This window comes from Haemaphysalis longicornis, unplaced genomic scaffold (genome assembly GCF_048455015.1).
Source record: "Haemaphysalis longicornis isolate Haplotype H1 unplaced genomic scaffold, Haemaphysalis longicornis Haplotype H1 scaffold_9, whole genome shotgun sequence".
Lineage (NCBI taxonomy): Eukaryota > Metazoa > Arthropoda > Arachnida > Ixodida > Ixodidae > Haemaphysalis > Haemaphysalis longicornis.
Genome location: NW_027526460.1, coordinates 40,349,641 through 40,362,387, shown reverse-complemented (window position 1 = coordinate 40,362,387; position 12,747 = coordinate 40,349,641). Strand labels below are relative to the sequence as shown.

The 12,747-nt window shown below is 51.3% G+C and overlaps 1 protein-coding gene across 3 annotated transcripts in view; it reads right to left on the bottom strand.

Annotated features, from left to right (window-relative positions):
• Positions 1 to 8,791, bottom strand: part of LOC144152225 (neprilysin-1-like) — a 67,725-nt gene extending 58,934 nt beyond the window's left edge. Inside the window, exons 1-4 of one of the 3 annotated variants that reach the window (XM_077683457.1) lie at positions 8,652 to 8,786; positions 5,998 to 6,089; positions 3,978 to 4,124; positions 2,377 to 2,511 (exon numbers count right to left, since the gene is read on the bottom strand). In XM_077683457.1, the coding sequence (XP_077539583.1) occupies positions 2,377 to 2,511; positions 3,978 to 4,124; positions 5,998 to 6,089; positions 8,652 to 8,737 (460 nt within the window). In that variant the 5' untranslated portion in view covers positions 8,738 to 8,786. Of the gene's footprint in view, positions 1 to 2,376; positions 2,512 to 3,977; positions 4,125 to 4,196; positions 4,282 to 5,997; positions 6,090 to 8,651 lie in introns of those variants that run through there. The other 2 variants (XM_077683458.1, XM_077683459.1) reach the window with 2 other exon arrangements.
• Positions 8,792 to 12,747: the final 3,956 nt, after the last annotated feature.

The following is a 12,747-nucleotide window of genomic DNA, read 5'->3' as shown; positions in this document are numbered from 1 at the left end:
TCTGCTATTATAACTTACACAAGGGGGCGCATCTCTCCAGAGGCGTCCGCAATTCTCAGGACTGGACTTCACAATGTTCAGCGGTCCGGCAAGATATATATCTAATATGGGAACCTGCACGCTCCGGCTAAGTTGGTCGGGAACGAATACGCGCACGACGCCGGTCGAAGATTTTCAATCCGAGCTGTTGATGACCACAGCGCTCATTCGCTTTGCTGTTCGGGCAGTTTAAGGTCCACTGATGAGGTTAGGGGCCAAGCGCCCGGGCGGCGCGTGAGAACCCGCCACTCTGTCTGGTGGCTCAGCACTGTGGACTCTACGCTGCAGCCGCCGCCAATTCGTCAAGGCGCGCACGGGAGACGGATTGTCTGGCCGACCGAATACCACGGGGATAATCCCCCATTGACAACGCAGACGGCGCCACCGGATTCCGAGAAGCGCCGGGGAGGTGTGATTACCGACGTCGGGACGAGCGCCGCGCGAGCCTCCATTGTTAACGCGCCCCGGTCAGCACGACGCACAGTCGCGCCCTTCGCCCTCACCCCTCGGGGTCGTACGCGCCTGCTGGCCCGCGAGCGGTCCGTTGACCCAAAGATGGCGGCGCCTCACTGAATATTCCGTAGCGCGCTGAGTGACAGCTGTCTACGTGAATTTGGGCACTCCCTTACGCGTGTACGAACGCTACAGGGGCGTTCCCGAGAGAGTGTGATCTCGAGGTGTTATAAGGCCGAACTTGGCCGTTAGAAATCGTTCTTGTCTGAGCGCTGAGCTGGGCAGTTCCCGGCGGGACAAGTAGTCTCGACCGTTAAAGCTAGGTTGGGATGTGTGAGCCCCCTAGGCTAGAGGTTAAGATCGCGTCGGAGGTTTAGGGTACAGCGCCGTACCGGGCAACTAGACGGATCTTGCGGCGAGACAGAGTCTCGGCCGTCGTTTCTCGAGCGATTTGTGTACGCTCCGAGAATAGGAGTTAGACGAAGTTGAGGAGCCCGAGTGATTTGTGCGCACTCGGAGCTAGCGTCTAGCTGAAGTTTGAAGTTGTTCCTTTTTCTACTCATGTACCCAGTTTTCCTACTTTAAATAGCTGTATATAAACTCTTCGTTTCATTCATTCAACCTCAACGCCTCGAGGTCGTCAATTCGACCGCCATATCCAAGAACTTCAACACCATCGCCCTGCCAGCCTCCTGGTAAATCAACCGGAGCCCGGGCGATTGGGTTCCTGATCGACACCGGACTTCGGGGAAACGAACGACAACCATCTTTACTGGCAGGGATGGGCTCGTGTCACTACAGGCTAGAGCGGGCCCGCTTCCCCCCAGCTCATCCTACACTCAGCAAATTTCAATCCGTGGCTTGGCGACTTTTGGAAACAAACACGTATCCCAACCCGGCAGCGTACAGCCACTGCTACCCCGGGCAATATTCTGAAAAGTGTCATTGGTGTAAGGAGAGGGCAGACCTAGCACACATGCTGTGGGCCTGTCCACAGGCGTCAACGTTAGGCCGCAAAATCGCTAGTGTAGAGCAATGGGATGTCGTATTGCTCAGCTCCGACCCAGCGGATCAGGTCTGGGCCGTTCAGCTGGCCGAAGACGCTGCCAGAGCCCAAGGGCTCTTGGCCGACGTCTAAGATAACTGGCTGCCACGCAATAAAGTTATTTGTCTCTCACTCTCTGCGAACCGAATGAACTTTGCCATTTTTTTGGTCGATTCTTTAATCAATTAGCCGTACTGTTCTGAGATGCACTTTCGCTTCCCGAGCTTCGGTGCTGTACACTTGTGCGTCAACTCCTAAAAATCACTGTTGCAGGGAGATGGACCTCTCGGAAGGGATTATGACTCCTTTCTCGAAACATGCGAGGCTTGAGTTCGATCCCCGGAACTGACAAGAGCATTTCTATTTTTATAAGCGTTGACAGGCACACAAGCACGCGGAAGGGTTTCGTTACCGCAATCAACATTTTATGCCTCAAATCGGCACGTCTGTCGTAACATGCATATCAGGGCACGGAAAGTTTTGCGCTTACATACAACTAGTAAATGCCGATTGTCCGTCAGCCTCATAGCAATGAGGGCGATTAGAAAGCAAGAAACCTTCCCGTGCCGAGAAGAAAGAGCAAAGTCTTCCACACCCAGTGGGGCAGGGTTAGAGGTCAGGGCCAGAGAGTTTTAGCAGCCCGTCCGTTCCGTCGTGTACGTTGTTACCACCGGGTTGACCGGGACCAGTTTGGGCACTTGGGCATTCGTCGCGGTAGGGGGATTAGTTCCGCGGGCCATGTCCGCGCCTCCTCGCCCTTCTGCGCGCGCAGGCGCAGAAGCACGACGGAACGGACGGACTGCTAAAACTCTCTAATTAACGACTCTTGTGACACTAACCGGGAAGGCATAGTGAGGCTGCCTCGGCGCTCCGGAAGCTCGGCGGGCATTGGCACACCGAATCCAGGCACCAGGCGTGTTCATTACCGTGGCTGCACTCGGCGTGGGTCAGGCACGGCTCGCTCAGGCGTCGAGCTACGCGAGGAGGGGCGGTGCAGTATAGGCTCAGTAAAGCCTTACAAGGGGCAAACAAGGCAGCCAACCGAAAGGTGATTCGTACTATCGACATCTTTCACATTTTCATTTTTCTCTGTGACAAATACTACGTACAGAGAACATCATCGAAAAAACGCTGCATTGGCGCAATAATAAAGGTGTTAGTATTCCGCGCGGGAAAAGTGGCGATCAAACTTGCATCCCTTTAACTCAGCGGGAGAGCAGACACAAAGGCGTCAAAGGATGGCTTTTGCGCAGCAATGCTTCACCCTGATTTTCGGCCCCGATGGCAGATACATTCTAAGCACAAGACACCCGTTGTAAAAGTCTAATACTCCGCGCGTAGACCGCGTACTGGAGGCAGCGATAGATATCTAGCACATCTCACAACTACGTGCCGAGATATCAGTCATGGCTGCTGCCCAGTTCTGCTAAATGTACGCACACACACACACGCACGCTGCGCACACATCACACACACGCACGAACACACAGGCACGTACGCATACGGCGGACACACGTACGCACACGCACACACGCAGTCTGCAGGCAGCTACAGTCTGCTAGCTTCTATTTTTACTTTTACTGCCGCACCACCGGCTATAAAAGTAATGTGGCACGAAGGCTTTTTTAACAGCGAAGCTGTTTAGCAAAACGTAATTTTTTGTGTCCGCAGTTAAAAATACCAAGAAACTGCCGCGCGCCCGCACGCGAGCGCGGGCTTCGCGGCGACCGTCCGGCCGTTAACAAAACCAAGAAAATGCCTAGCGCCCGTGAGTGCGTGCCTCGCGACGACCGCCCAGCCTCCCATGCGCACGTCCGTCACAGCCAAGCATACCTGCTAAGGGAAATTGGCCAAAATTGCGGCGACCGCCCGGCAGTTAAAAAAACCCAAGAAAATGACGAGAGCTCCTGTGTGCGTGCCTCATAGCGACCGCCCAGCGTCCTCGCTGCACGTTCGCAAAGCCAATCATACCCACTTAGGGAGACTGGCCAAGATAGGCCAAAAAACTCCAGCCTTCGCCATAATCGTGGCAACTCTTGCACGAAACCAGAAAGACTCCATCGTTCGCCGTAATCGTGGCAACACTTGCACGAAACCAAAAAGACACCATAGCGTACGGCCCTCCAAGGTGATGTCCAATGATTATCACTTCGAAAAAATGAAAGAAGCTCCCACTTATCAGTTATGGAGTAAAGGTCGATGTGGCAGCGACGAATCAAATCGGCTGCAATCGTGGACCACCTTCGTCATGGTTTAGTGACTCTAGTCATGGTCATGAAGGCTGCGTACAGCTACGATACCTTCAAGTCTTACGCGTCGGTGTGAGCTTCCTTCATTTTTTTTTTCCCAATTTGTTCCCATCTGCTCTCAAAATACAATGTACGCAGAAAGAAACATCACAGGCTAATTGCTTCTGGTAGCAGCAGGGCATAACACGTACGCGTCCAGCAGGCGAAGCTGGCTTTCTCTCTGACCAACACCGGTGCGCGCTCCGGGCAGCCGCAGGACTTTGACGCCAGGCACGCCAGGGGGCTAGCGCAGTCGGAGCTTTGTTCGCAGGCCGCACCGGGACCCGACTCCAGCGTCTCTGCAGGAAGGATCGCGCCGCACAACCGCTGGTAAAACATGTCGGTGCGTGTAAGGAGCAGTACACTCGCACGCATTCTGTCGTAGCGGCGCCCGCCGCTATCAGTCCGTGATCGGCGAAAGGAGGCGATCCAGGCGATAGGCAAGCAAGAAAAAGCCCCGCCGTTTATTTCGCCGCGTCATGCAGGAGCGCACTTTCAGTGGCACGGGAAACATTCCAGCACACATTCTACCTTGACTTTTACCTCGTTGCCTCGTCCCGTACCCAGAATTCGTCGGCCACGGACCGAACAATATCCGGATTCGGTTCGAAACTGCGGAAATGACTCATTATGCTGGCCCGAACTGATTCTCAGCCCCAACAAAAGCGATAAATTCTTGTTTAAACGCGGTGAGCTCCTCACACGTTCTAGGGAAGAGAAATCGGGCGCTAACGCCTGCCTGACACCCTGGACGCCGTGTTTGCCATCACAAGGATAAGTAGAGTCCATTTTCCCATTAGCTTCATAATGTGTTTAGCCTAGTACGTCTTTGTGGGCATCAGAAGTTGTCAAGGGCAGCAAAAAACACGCAAGAAAACGTTGGCTTATATACATCGGCAGAAAAATAAATGTACAATATGAAGAGCAAGACTTAAAAAAGCAGATTTCTGGGTAGAAATCGGGAAACGAAATATATATATATATATTTTTTTGGTAGAGGATTGCGGGAGCACTTTTCCCTGCCCTCCGTGTGGAATTCTGCCCGGCTAAACGGGTGCTACAAACAACGTTCGCAAGACTGAATGAAACAGACATCAAGTCATTTTAGAGGTGTTTTAAAGAAAAAAAATATACTATGTGTTCGCTTCACTGCGAATGAACTCGAAAGAAGACAGTCTTCTACCGCCTCTGTCATGTGCTGCTTCTCCTCTCTCTCCCACCCACCTCTCACGCCTCCCCCCTTTTTTTTAAATCCGAATCTAGACTTTCGAATGGCTTCGATCTGTTTCATACACTTTGCGTCACCGAGCGCTCCTGCCGCTATGGAATGGGGGAGTTGACGACGATGATAAGTTTTGGTGCTTGTTTTTGCGCTCTCTTCAATACGGTGTGCACTCGTGGACACCTGTGTGTACTGCCGAGTTTAAGCTCGCGCTGTGGAACACCCTGTGCATCGGAGCACCTACGAAGAAGTGAGTGAGTGAACAGCTTTTTATTTGCCCAGATTTGTCGCTTAACCGTCGGTCAGGATTCCTTGGTCCCTGGCGGCGGTCGTGGCCATCTGGACGAGCCGGGTCTGGACACCCGGGTCGGAGCTGAGTAGCGCGGTCTCCCACTGCTCCTTCGAACTTATGTCTAGTGCAGGCTGTCCTGCCTTACTGCTTTGCGGGTCATTTCTCCGGAGAGGGCAAGACCATACCATGTGATGTAGGTCAGCCCTGTCACCGCACGCCTTGCATTTATCTGAGTAGAACCCTGGGTAACATCGGATGTAAGCCACTGGATTGGGGAAGCAATCTGTCTGCAGCCGTCGCCCCGCTACTGATTGCCATTTGCTCAGTGTCTTGTCTGGGGCTGGGTATAGTGCCCTTTCTAGTCTATAGTGGTCAACTATATCTCTGTAGTACACTAGCCTGTCCCTGCCTGACCGTCGTATCGAGTGAGCGTCTGTAGTTAGGAGTAGTTTGGCACTTGAACCTAAAAGGTTGCCTTCAATGCCACGTCCCTTTGACGTACGGAACGCACAGCCGCCGGAGAATTTCCTTGAACCCCGCTGCGAACCGGGCATCGCTTTCTTCGTCGCATCTCCCAATTGCGGGAGCACACCGGCAACCAGCAGAGGCGCTTCAGTAAAATGCTGGCGCAGACACTGCGCGGGTGCAGTTGGCCTACCGTTGGCGATGCCGTACGGAGTGTCCGGATCGGTGGCATCCTCCTCTAACGTCCAAACGCCGTCGCCCAAAGTGGTATCGTCGTTGTGCACGCTGCGTCAAAACATAAGCGTATGATCGCGGAGCTGAACCGTGCTCATTTGACTCTTCTCACGCTCTCCCTTTCACTTAAGAGGTACCCACAAGGAGCGTCTTCACAAGAGATATTCATTTCAAACGACCCGTCGTACGGGTATTCACCAAGTCTAGACAAAATAAAACAAAATCAAGCGCAACAAGCCTGCATCAATACAATACGGCTGAAAACAACGCGACAGAAAGCAAAAAAAATTAAAGGCGTTCCACTCAACGTGAAAGCTGTCGGAAGTGTAGAGCAGTGATTTGCCATAATGGGCTGCAGCGCCGTTATCCGCTCACTGAGCACAATGCCACCCAATGCATTTCAAATTTCCCGCCTTCACAGTGCTCGCACGCACCCTGCCTGAAACCGTGCCAGCGGGAGTATGGTGGCTAGAAGGGGCTACCATAGCGGGAGTCTGTTCTTTTAGTGTTTGTTTTAATTTCGTATGCTGGAGCTGTTTTGCGTCATTTCGAACGAGTAATTTTTTTTTCTTGCGCAATAAAAAAAATGGCGCGTTCCAAATGACCATCCATGCAAATGACGCAGAAAGGTTTCTGCGTCATTTGGAACGCGCCATTTTTTTTTTGTTGCGCGGCCGCTTGTTTCGCTTACCACCGTAAAAACCAATCCAACGAGCGTTCCTAACTAAATGAACGCGGGGACTGCCGGCTATATCACAAATTTTGCCTGAAATGTACCTGCAGTTTTCTTTGCGCTAAACAACGGGGAGATGTATGACAAGCGCCAGCGGTTCACGAGATTCGAACGGTTCCGCTTGGGTCCCTTATCTCGCTGCGTCACCTGATTCCGACAGTCACATCGACCGTTAGCGAGCTAAGACGATAAAGTTCTGTGCACTTAATAGTTCGGTAGCCTGACCAGCGCACTAAAAAAATCGACATTGGGGAGCAGAGGACAAGCGCTAGCCATGTGACAGTTTTTAGATGCGGAGCATCTTATAGTATGGGCATGTCCCGAGTCGGCGTCCGCACTCACATTGCGCATGCGCAACTCTCCTCCTTCCCTCTCTCCCACAGCTGCGCGATACTCCCGCCACTTCTTCTCTCGTACCAGCTGCGTGCACTTCGCTTTCGCTTCTCCCGCGTTCTCGCTTCTGCTTTCGCGGCGCATGCTCGGCGCTTGCTCATCTCTCCTCCTCTCGTCTCAGCTCTCCTTCAACCTTGAATGTAAATAGGGTAGCGCGCTGCGCGCGTTCAGTTCAGCGCTTGCTGCGGTTGACTCCACTTCCCTTCGTTCTTCTGATGAAGTGTGATGGAAGCAACAGTCCCGTCAGTTAGTGGGTTGGCGTAAGCAAGCGTCAGCACCACCCCACAAACTAACAGCAACGCTACGTCCACTGAAGACAAAGCTGCGCAGCGAAGGGCACGCGACGCTGAGCGCAAACGCTTGAAGGGAGCGGCGGACCCTGAGCAGCCCTGAGCTTCGTCGGCGCGAATGCCCAGTCACGCATGCTTTTAAGCTATTACCAGCTCGCTCAGCAACAATCTCCTCAACAGACATTTAGTTCTGTCTCCTAAAACAACACGCGAACAAAGCTTCCTTCTTAATTTTATTTTCCCCAGCCCCTTTCCTGGGTGGACGTTGGTTACAAAAGTGAGAGGTAAGATTAATGTTTTTGAACGTGGAAAAACAAGGGATCCTGAACGGCTGTCTGGTGCTTTAATTCCAGCGCTTAGTTTCCGATGCTTACGCCCTGAAACTTCCTTGACGCTTCCTTCCCTCAAGTTAATTTTTACACCGTGGAAAAAGTATCCTCGGGAGAGGACGAAAAAAGGTAGCCTTGAATTATTCCGCCTTTTCATTCGCCGACAGGTACCGCGCGCGCCACCCAAAACCCCGCCTTGTTTACTTCCTTGATATCTTCATCCCCGCCACAAGATTAAATTTATATGATGTGCGTAGCAAAGGACGATGCGTGGAGCAGAATGAAGAGCACTTTCGCCATGTCTGCTTTTCTATGTCCGCTTTCCTTTCTCCATCTCTCGCTCTTCTCGGGCTCGTTACGCGGAAAGCGTCCTCAACGCAAAGTCCCCCAGGTGGCGTTGTAGTGACTTCCAGTCAAATCGCAGCAAATCTGACTGCTACAAAATTTAAGGACGAAAAAGAAATGCGGCCAGATTTTTCCACCACAAACTTCAGAAGTGTATACATCCGTCCCTCCCCTCCCCTCCCACAACTTCTGCAGCTCAGTGTAGCCCGATACCTCGACGAAGTAAACGCGTTCAAAGGTTATGAATACGCTGCCTGCCAGTCCTCCATTTTTCCTTGCATACACTGTGTTATGCTGTGTGGCAGTAATTACAGCGGGGAATCTACGAAGGTACATGTTAGGTCACCCTGTTCTCTGGGCTGAAACAGCTGGGTGACGTCAGATTTTGCAAAATTTAGATGAAACGTCAATCACGTACGGGGATAACCTGCTTTCTGGCATGTGTATTGGATGGAGATAAGGGTGGGAGCCCTTTACGAATAGTATGAAGGCAGAGGTCATTTCGGACCCTGAACCGTCTCACCTGTTATTCGTTAGCTCGAACAAAATGGCTGGCGCAGGCTCAAGACAGGTAGAACCGATTGCCAGGAGGAGGAGCCAGCAGCACATCTTGGCCAAGGAGCTGCCTTCTCAGCGCTGTTCAGACTGCGGCTCGATGACGATGTCGTCATCGAAGCGCGTGTCCTGCGTGCGCGCGTTTGAGCTTCTTCTTTCTACTGCACGCGCAAAAAAGCACAGGCAAGCAAGCCGGGGCCACTTTTTGGGACTTGGAGAAATTTACCTCCTGTAACACAGGGTGCCGAAATGAGGACTTCAAGAGGACGACGCGTAATAAAGTGCCTCGTACTTCCACACGTACGGGGGTGCTCTTTCCAGGAACATTGGCCACGACATTTTACACGGACTTTCTCTACCTGTCGTCCTCAATGACTACGGCGTGCCGAATAAGCACTATGGTCCTTCTGTGTCGTTTTTCTGCCTTGTTTTACCTTCCTTGTTGCAGAGAATTTTTTTTTTTTTTTTGCGACAGCACGGCAGCCTCAAATTGAGCAAGACTTTTAAAAACTAGAATAACATCGGGATGCGGTAACAAAATTTTATTTCGTGTCCGGTTTGGAATTATTTAAGACGGAAGCTCAAGATCTGGACGTTATTGCTGTTAGGTTTCAGCCATAAGGTCATACTGTCTTGGCCACTGCCTCTTGTGGTTCTCTGCGATGATGACCGCTATGCTCAGCAAGATTTGTTGACGGGCTAGTTGGTCTGATACTTGCGCTCGTCCTGCTGTCTCCTCTTTGTGTCGTCCTTCCGCGCAACCCTCATGGCTTTTCAAGGATATCGCTATGCTGATGACGAAAATGATAGCGACGAGAGTTCCAAGGAGCTACAATAAGGAGGAATATGATTGCAGTATTTGTAAGTTCAGCGTACGCACCGTAAAATGCTCGAAGAAAAGTTATCATGTAGGCACCATAGGTTATATTCACTGGCGTGACATGCATGCGGCCAACCATGTCTGTGCGCCGCCGTGCTGGTGTCCAAGCGTCTGTGTTGCCAAGGCGACGTCGAGCGCTCGGCCCGCAGTTGGGATGTCTAGCCACCCTACCGCAGTGGAGGCACCCATACTTTTCCTCTATCCTACCTGGCGGCCGGCCTTCCCGCGGGCTGCGACGTATGTTCCCGTGCAAGGTGTGTGCGAGCGATTCCATAACGTCGGGTGTGTCAGGTGAACTACGATTACGTTGGTTACGCGAAAAAAGTGGCTGTTCCGTTCATGAGAGTGACAACCTTATCTCCAATTGAATATTTGCCTCTGCGTGCGCTTACGAGCGGATACGAGTTGGTCGTATACCTGAGACTGCAACGTTACGTGATTGCCGTAGTACTGCTGTCATGCGGTAGCGTTTATCCCGGCAATAAGAGAATATAGTCACAGAACAGGGAGGATTTTAGAGAAGCAAAGGTCTAGCTTTGCCTGTAGTGCCAGAAAAAGCGTAGTGGCGGCGTCGTGAACTACCCAGTACGCCCGCTTGACGGCGCTGTAAACACGGCTTTGTAAACATGGCGGATGCTTTTTGCACAGGCCGCTTGAGCTCCTTAATAACATGGCTGCCCTCGCACGGCGGCCGCCGGCTCGCTGCTCCACGGCAGGACTCGACTCTCCTCCTCCCGCGCGCGAAAGGGGCGTCGAGTCCGGCCGTGGCTGCTCCTGCTGGCTCCTGGCTGGCACGCTGGTCGCGTGTTTACTTGCGCCGCGCTAGTGAAGTGATGTTACGCCAGGTGACCAGATGGCCTCGACTGGCACAGACCACAGTGAGCAGCAAGTGAGAACAAATCGTTTATTGACATCCGCAAGTTTACAGAGGCCAGCACATCATTTCATTTCGATCGCTGCAATTGTACGTCGCTTTCGTGACAACATTTTTTTTTTGCCATAACAACTCGTTCACTTGCGCTAAGATTTCGAACGAAGGGCACAAATGAAGTATTGACGGCGACAACGGTTTCCTTTGCACCGTCTTTCTAGCGGAGTGCATAACACTCACCTTCTGTTTGAAGAATCGAATATTCTGGCCTCGACAGCTGCCTTCCGATGCGGAATTTCCCACATTTGTCATTCCACAAGCACTCAATTCTCGTGTTTTGCCAGTCCTCTCAACAACTGATGGACGCAAAAGCACATAACAGCAATAACAGTCACGAAACCGGTCCTCCGCGCACATTGAAACGGTCGGCCGTTGCAGCGGTTTCAATTTGAATTGGCGGCTTTGTGGTTGCGAATTCAGAAACAAGGTGGTGCACCAGTCGGCTGTTCGTAAAAAGTTGCGTACATTTTTGCTCAACGGATGTTTGATGCGGAACTTGTTAATAGTATTTTTAAATAACACATTGTAAGCGAACTGTGTGGGCTCTTTGAGTCACGGAATGAATGTTTTGTATTCTATACCAAAAGTAACATTTTGCCTGCGCCGTCTCGTGGGCTTGATGGTCGAAAACAGCGCTTTAGGTTGGTCAAGGTTGGTCACGTGGGGCGTCGATTTTTACGCCGCCTATAGGGAAGACAGGGAACGTCCAAGCTTGCGAGCCCTTGCGAGTGTCCCAGACTGTGCCCCGCCGCAGAATAAACTTTCATGGCTGCGTCTGCTGCAACCCGGGGCTTCCGAGCCGATTCCCCCCGAACTGGCTGCTGCGCCCCACGGAAGTGACGTACGTCAACAAAAAAAATTGCGTAATTGCATTACATTGCAATTACTTCAATAATATTGCATATATTTTTGGCAGTGACACACTAATATTACAGTATCAAGATTTATTTTTAGCCTGAGTTTATTGTCTTTTAATATGACGTCAGCTAGTCACCGTGACGTCATGGACATGCTTTGTAGATGTTTGCATTATATTTTTCTCTGCGAAACTCGAGTTAGTTTTAGACACTCGCGTAGAAGTTGTGTAAACAAAGCACTTTTTATAGATTTACCACGGGTTTTACGGATGACCTACGGACGAGCGGCATGGAGAAGAGGCCGAATTCCATCGAAGAGCGAATTTTGGCCCCGTATTGGCATACGTACATACGGGTAGAGTTCACTCTAGTACGGGCTTGTCTGTTCCGAGTTTGTTCCGTTGGCCTATTTCAAATATTCCGGCTTCGCGCGGTGCCGAGGCAAGCAAGAATGTTACGAGCGTCGGCGTTGTGTGGAGTCGCTCACGAGTGGTGCGGTGCTGCACTGTGTTTTCGTTTCATATGAGGTGTTCAGCTCCAAGCCTGTGTCACCGCGCTTGTATCTTCTGCAGTAATTCACAGTCTTCAAAGTCCGATGACTATTCGTGGCAGCAACGCGAAGTGCTGGTCAGCGCTTGCGCAGAGCGCAATGTTTTTCATATCAAATACGTACGTATCAGAACCAAATGTTGCCCCAAAATGTGCAGTAAAGTACGAAGCACCGTGTTGCCTTGAAAACGTGACCGATGTGTGTGGTGCCTCATAGTTTTCCATAGGTTTGTTTGTGTGAAGCTGCTGGCGCCGCAGTCATCGATGCTATCATCACAGTCATTGTTATACACGGTGTTGTGTCGGCATCACAACGCGAGGCAAATACTTTGAAACTGCTCCGTACTCGACTTGCAAGTGTCCAGATTCGTGTCGCTGCAGGAGTGTATACGTGAATAATCTAGAGCCCCATCAGCTAGCAATGGTGCGTCGCAGTGCAGCGAGTTTTCGTTCGTTCGCTTCAACTTGCCATGATCCCTGTCGTTACAAGCGTGGCCAAAAAATGCGCCGGATATCTGTCGTGAGTTACTGTGGCATTTTCCGTGTGTGTTGTGTTCGTGTGCTCCAAAATTTACGATGTCGCCAAACGTACGTGATCGTGCCCGTTTATGACAGGCTAGGTGATGCGTCAGTGGCTTCAGCAATAACAGATGCTACGTGCTGTGTTGAACTGTTATATCTACATTCTAAGCATACCATCTAGGTGACTCTGCGTAGTTGTTGTTTCTATTTGCTCTAACCTCAGCTGCCTTGTTCATCTTTTTTGCAGGGTAGTTTTATTTACGTGTGCACGCAGCATATTAGCACTAAATCAACCTTACACACTTACCTGTACATGCCATAACCC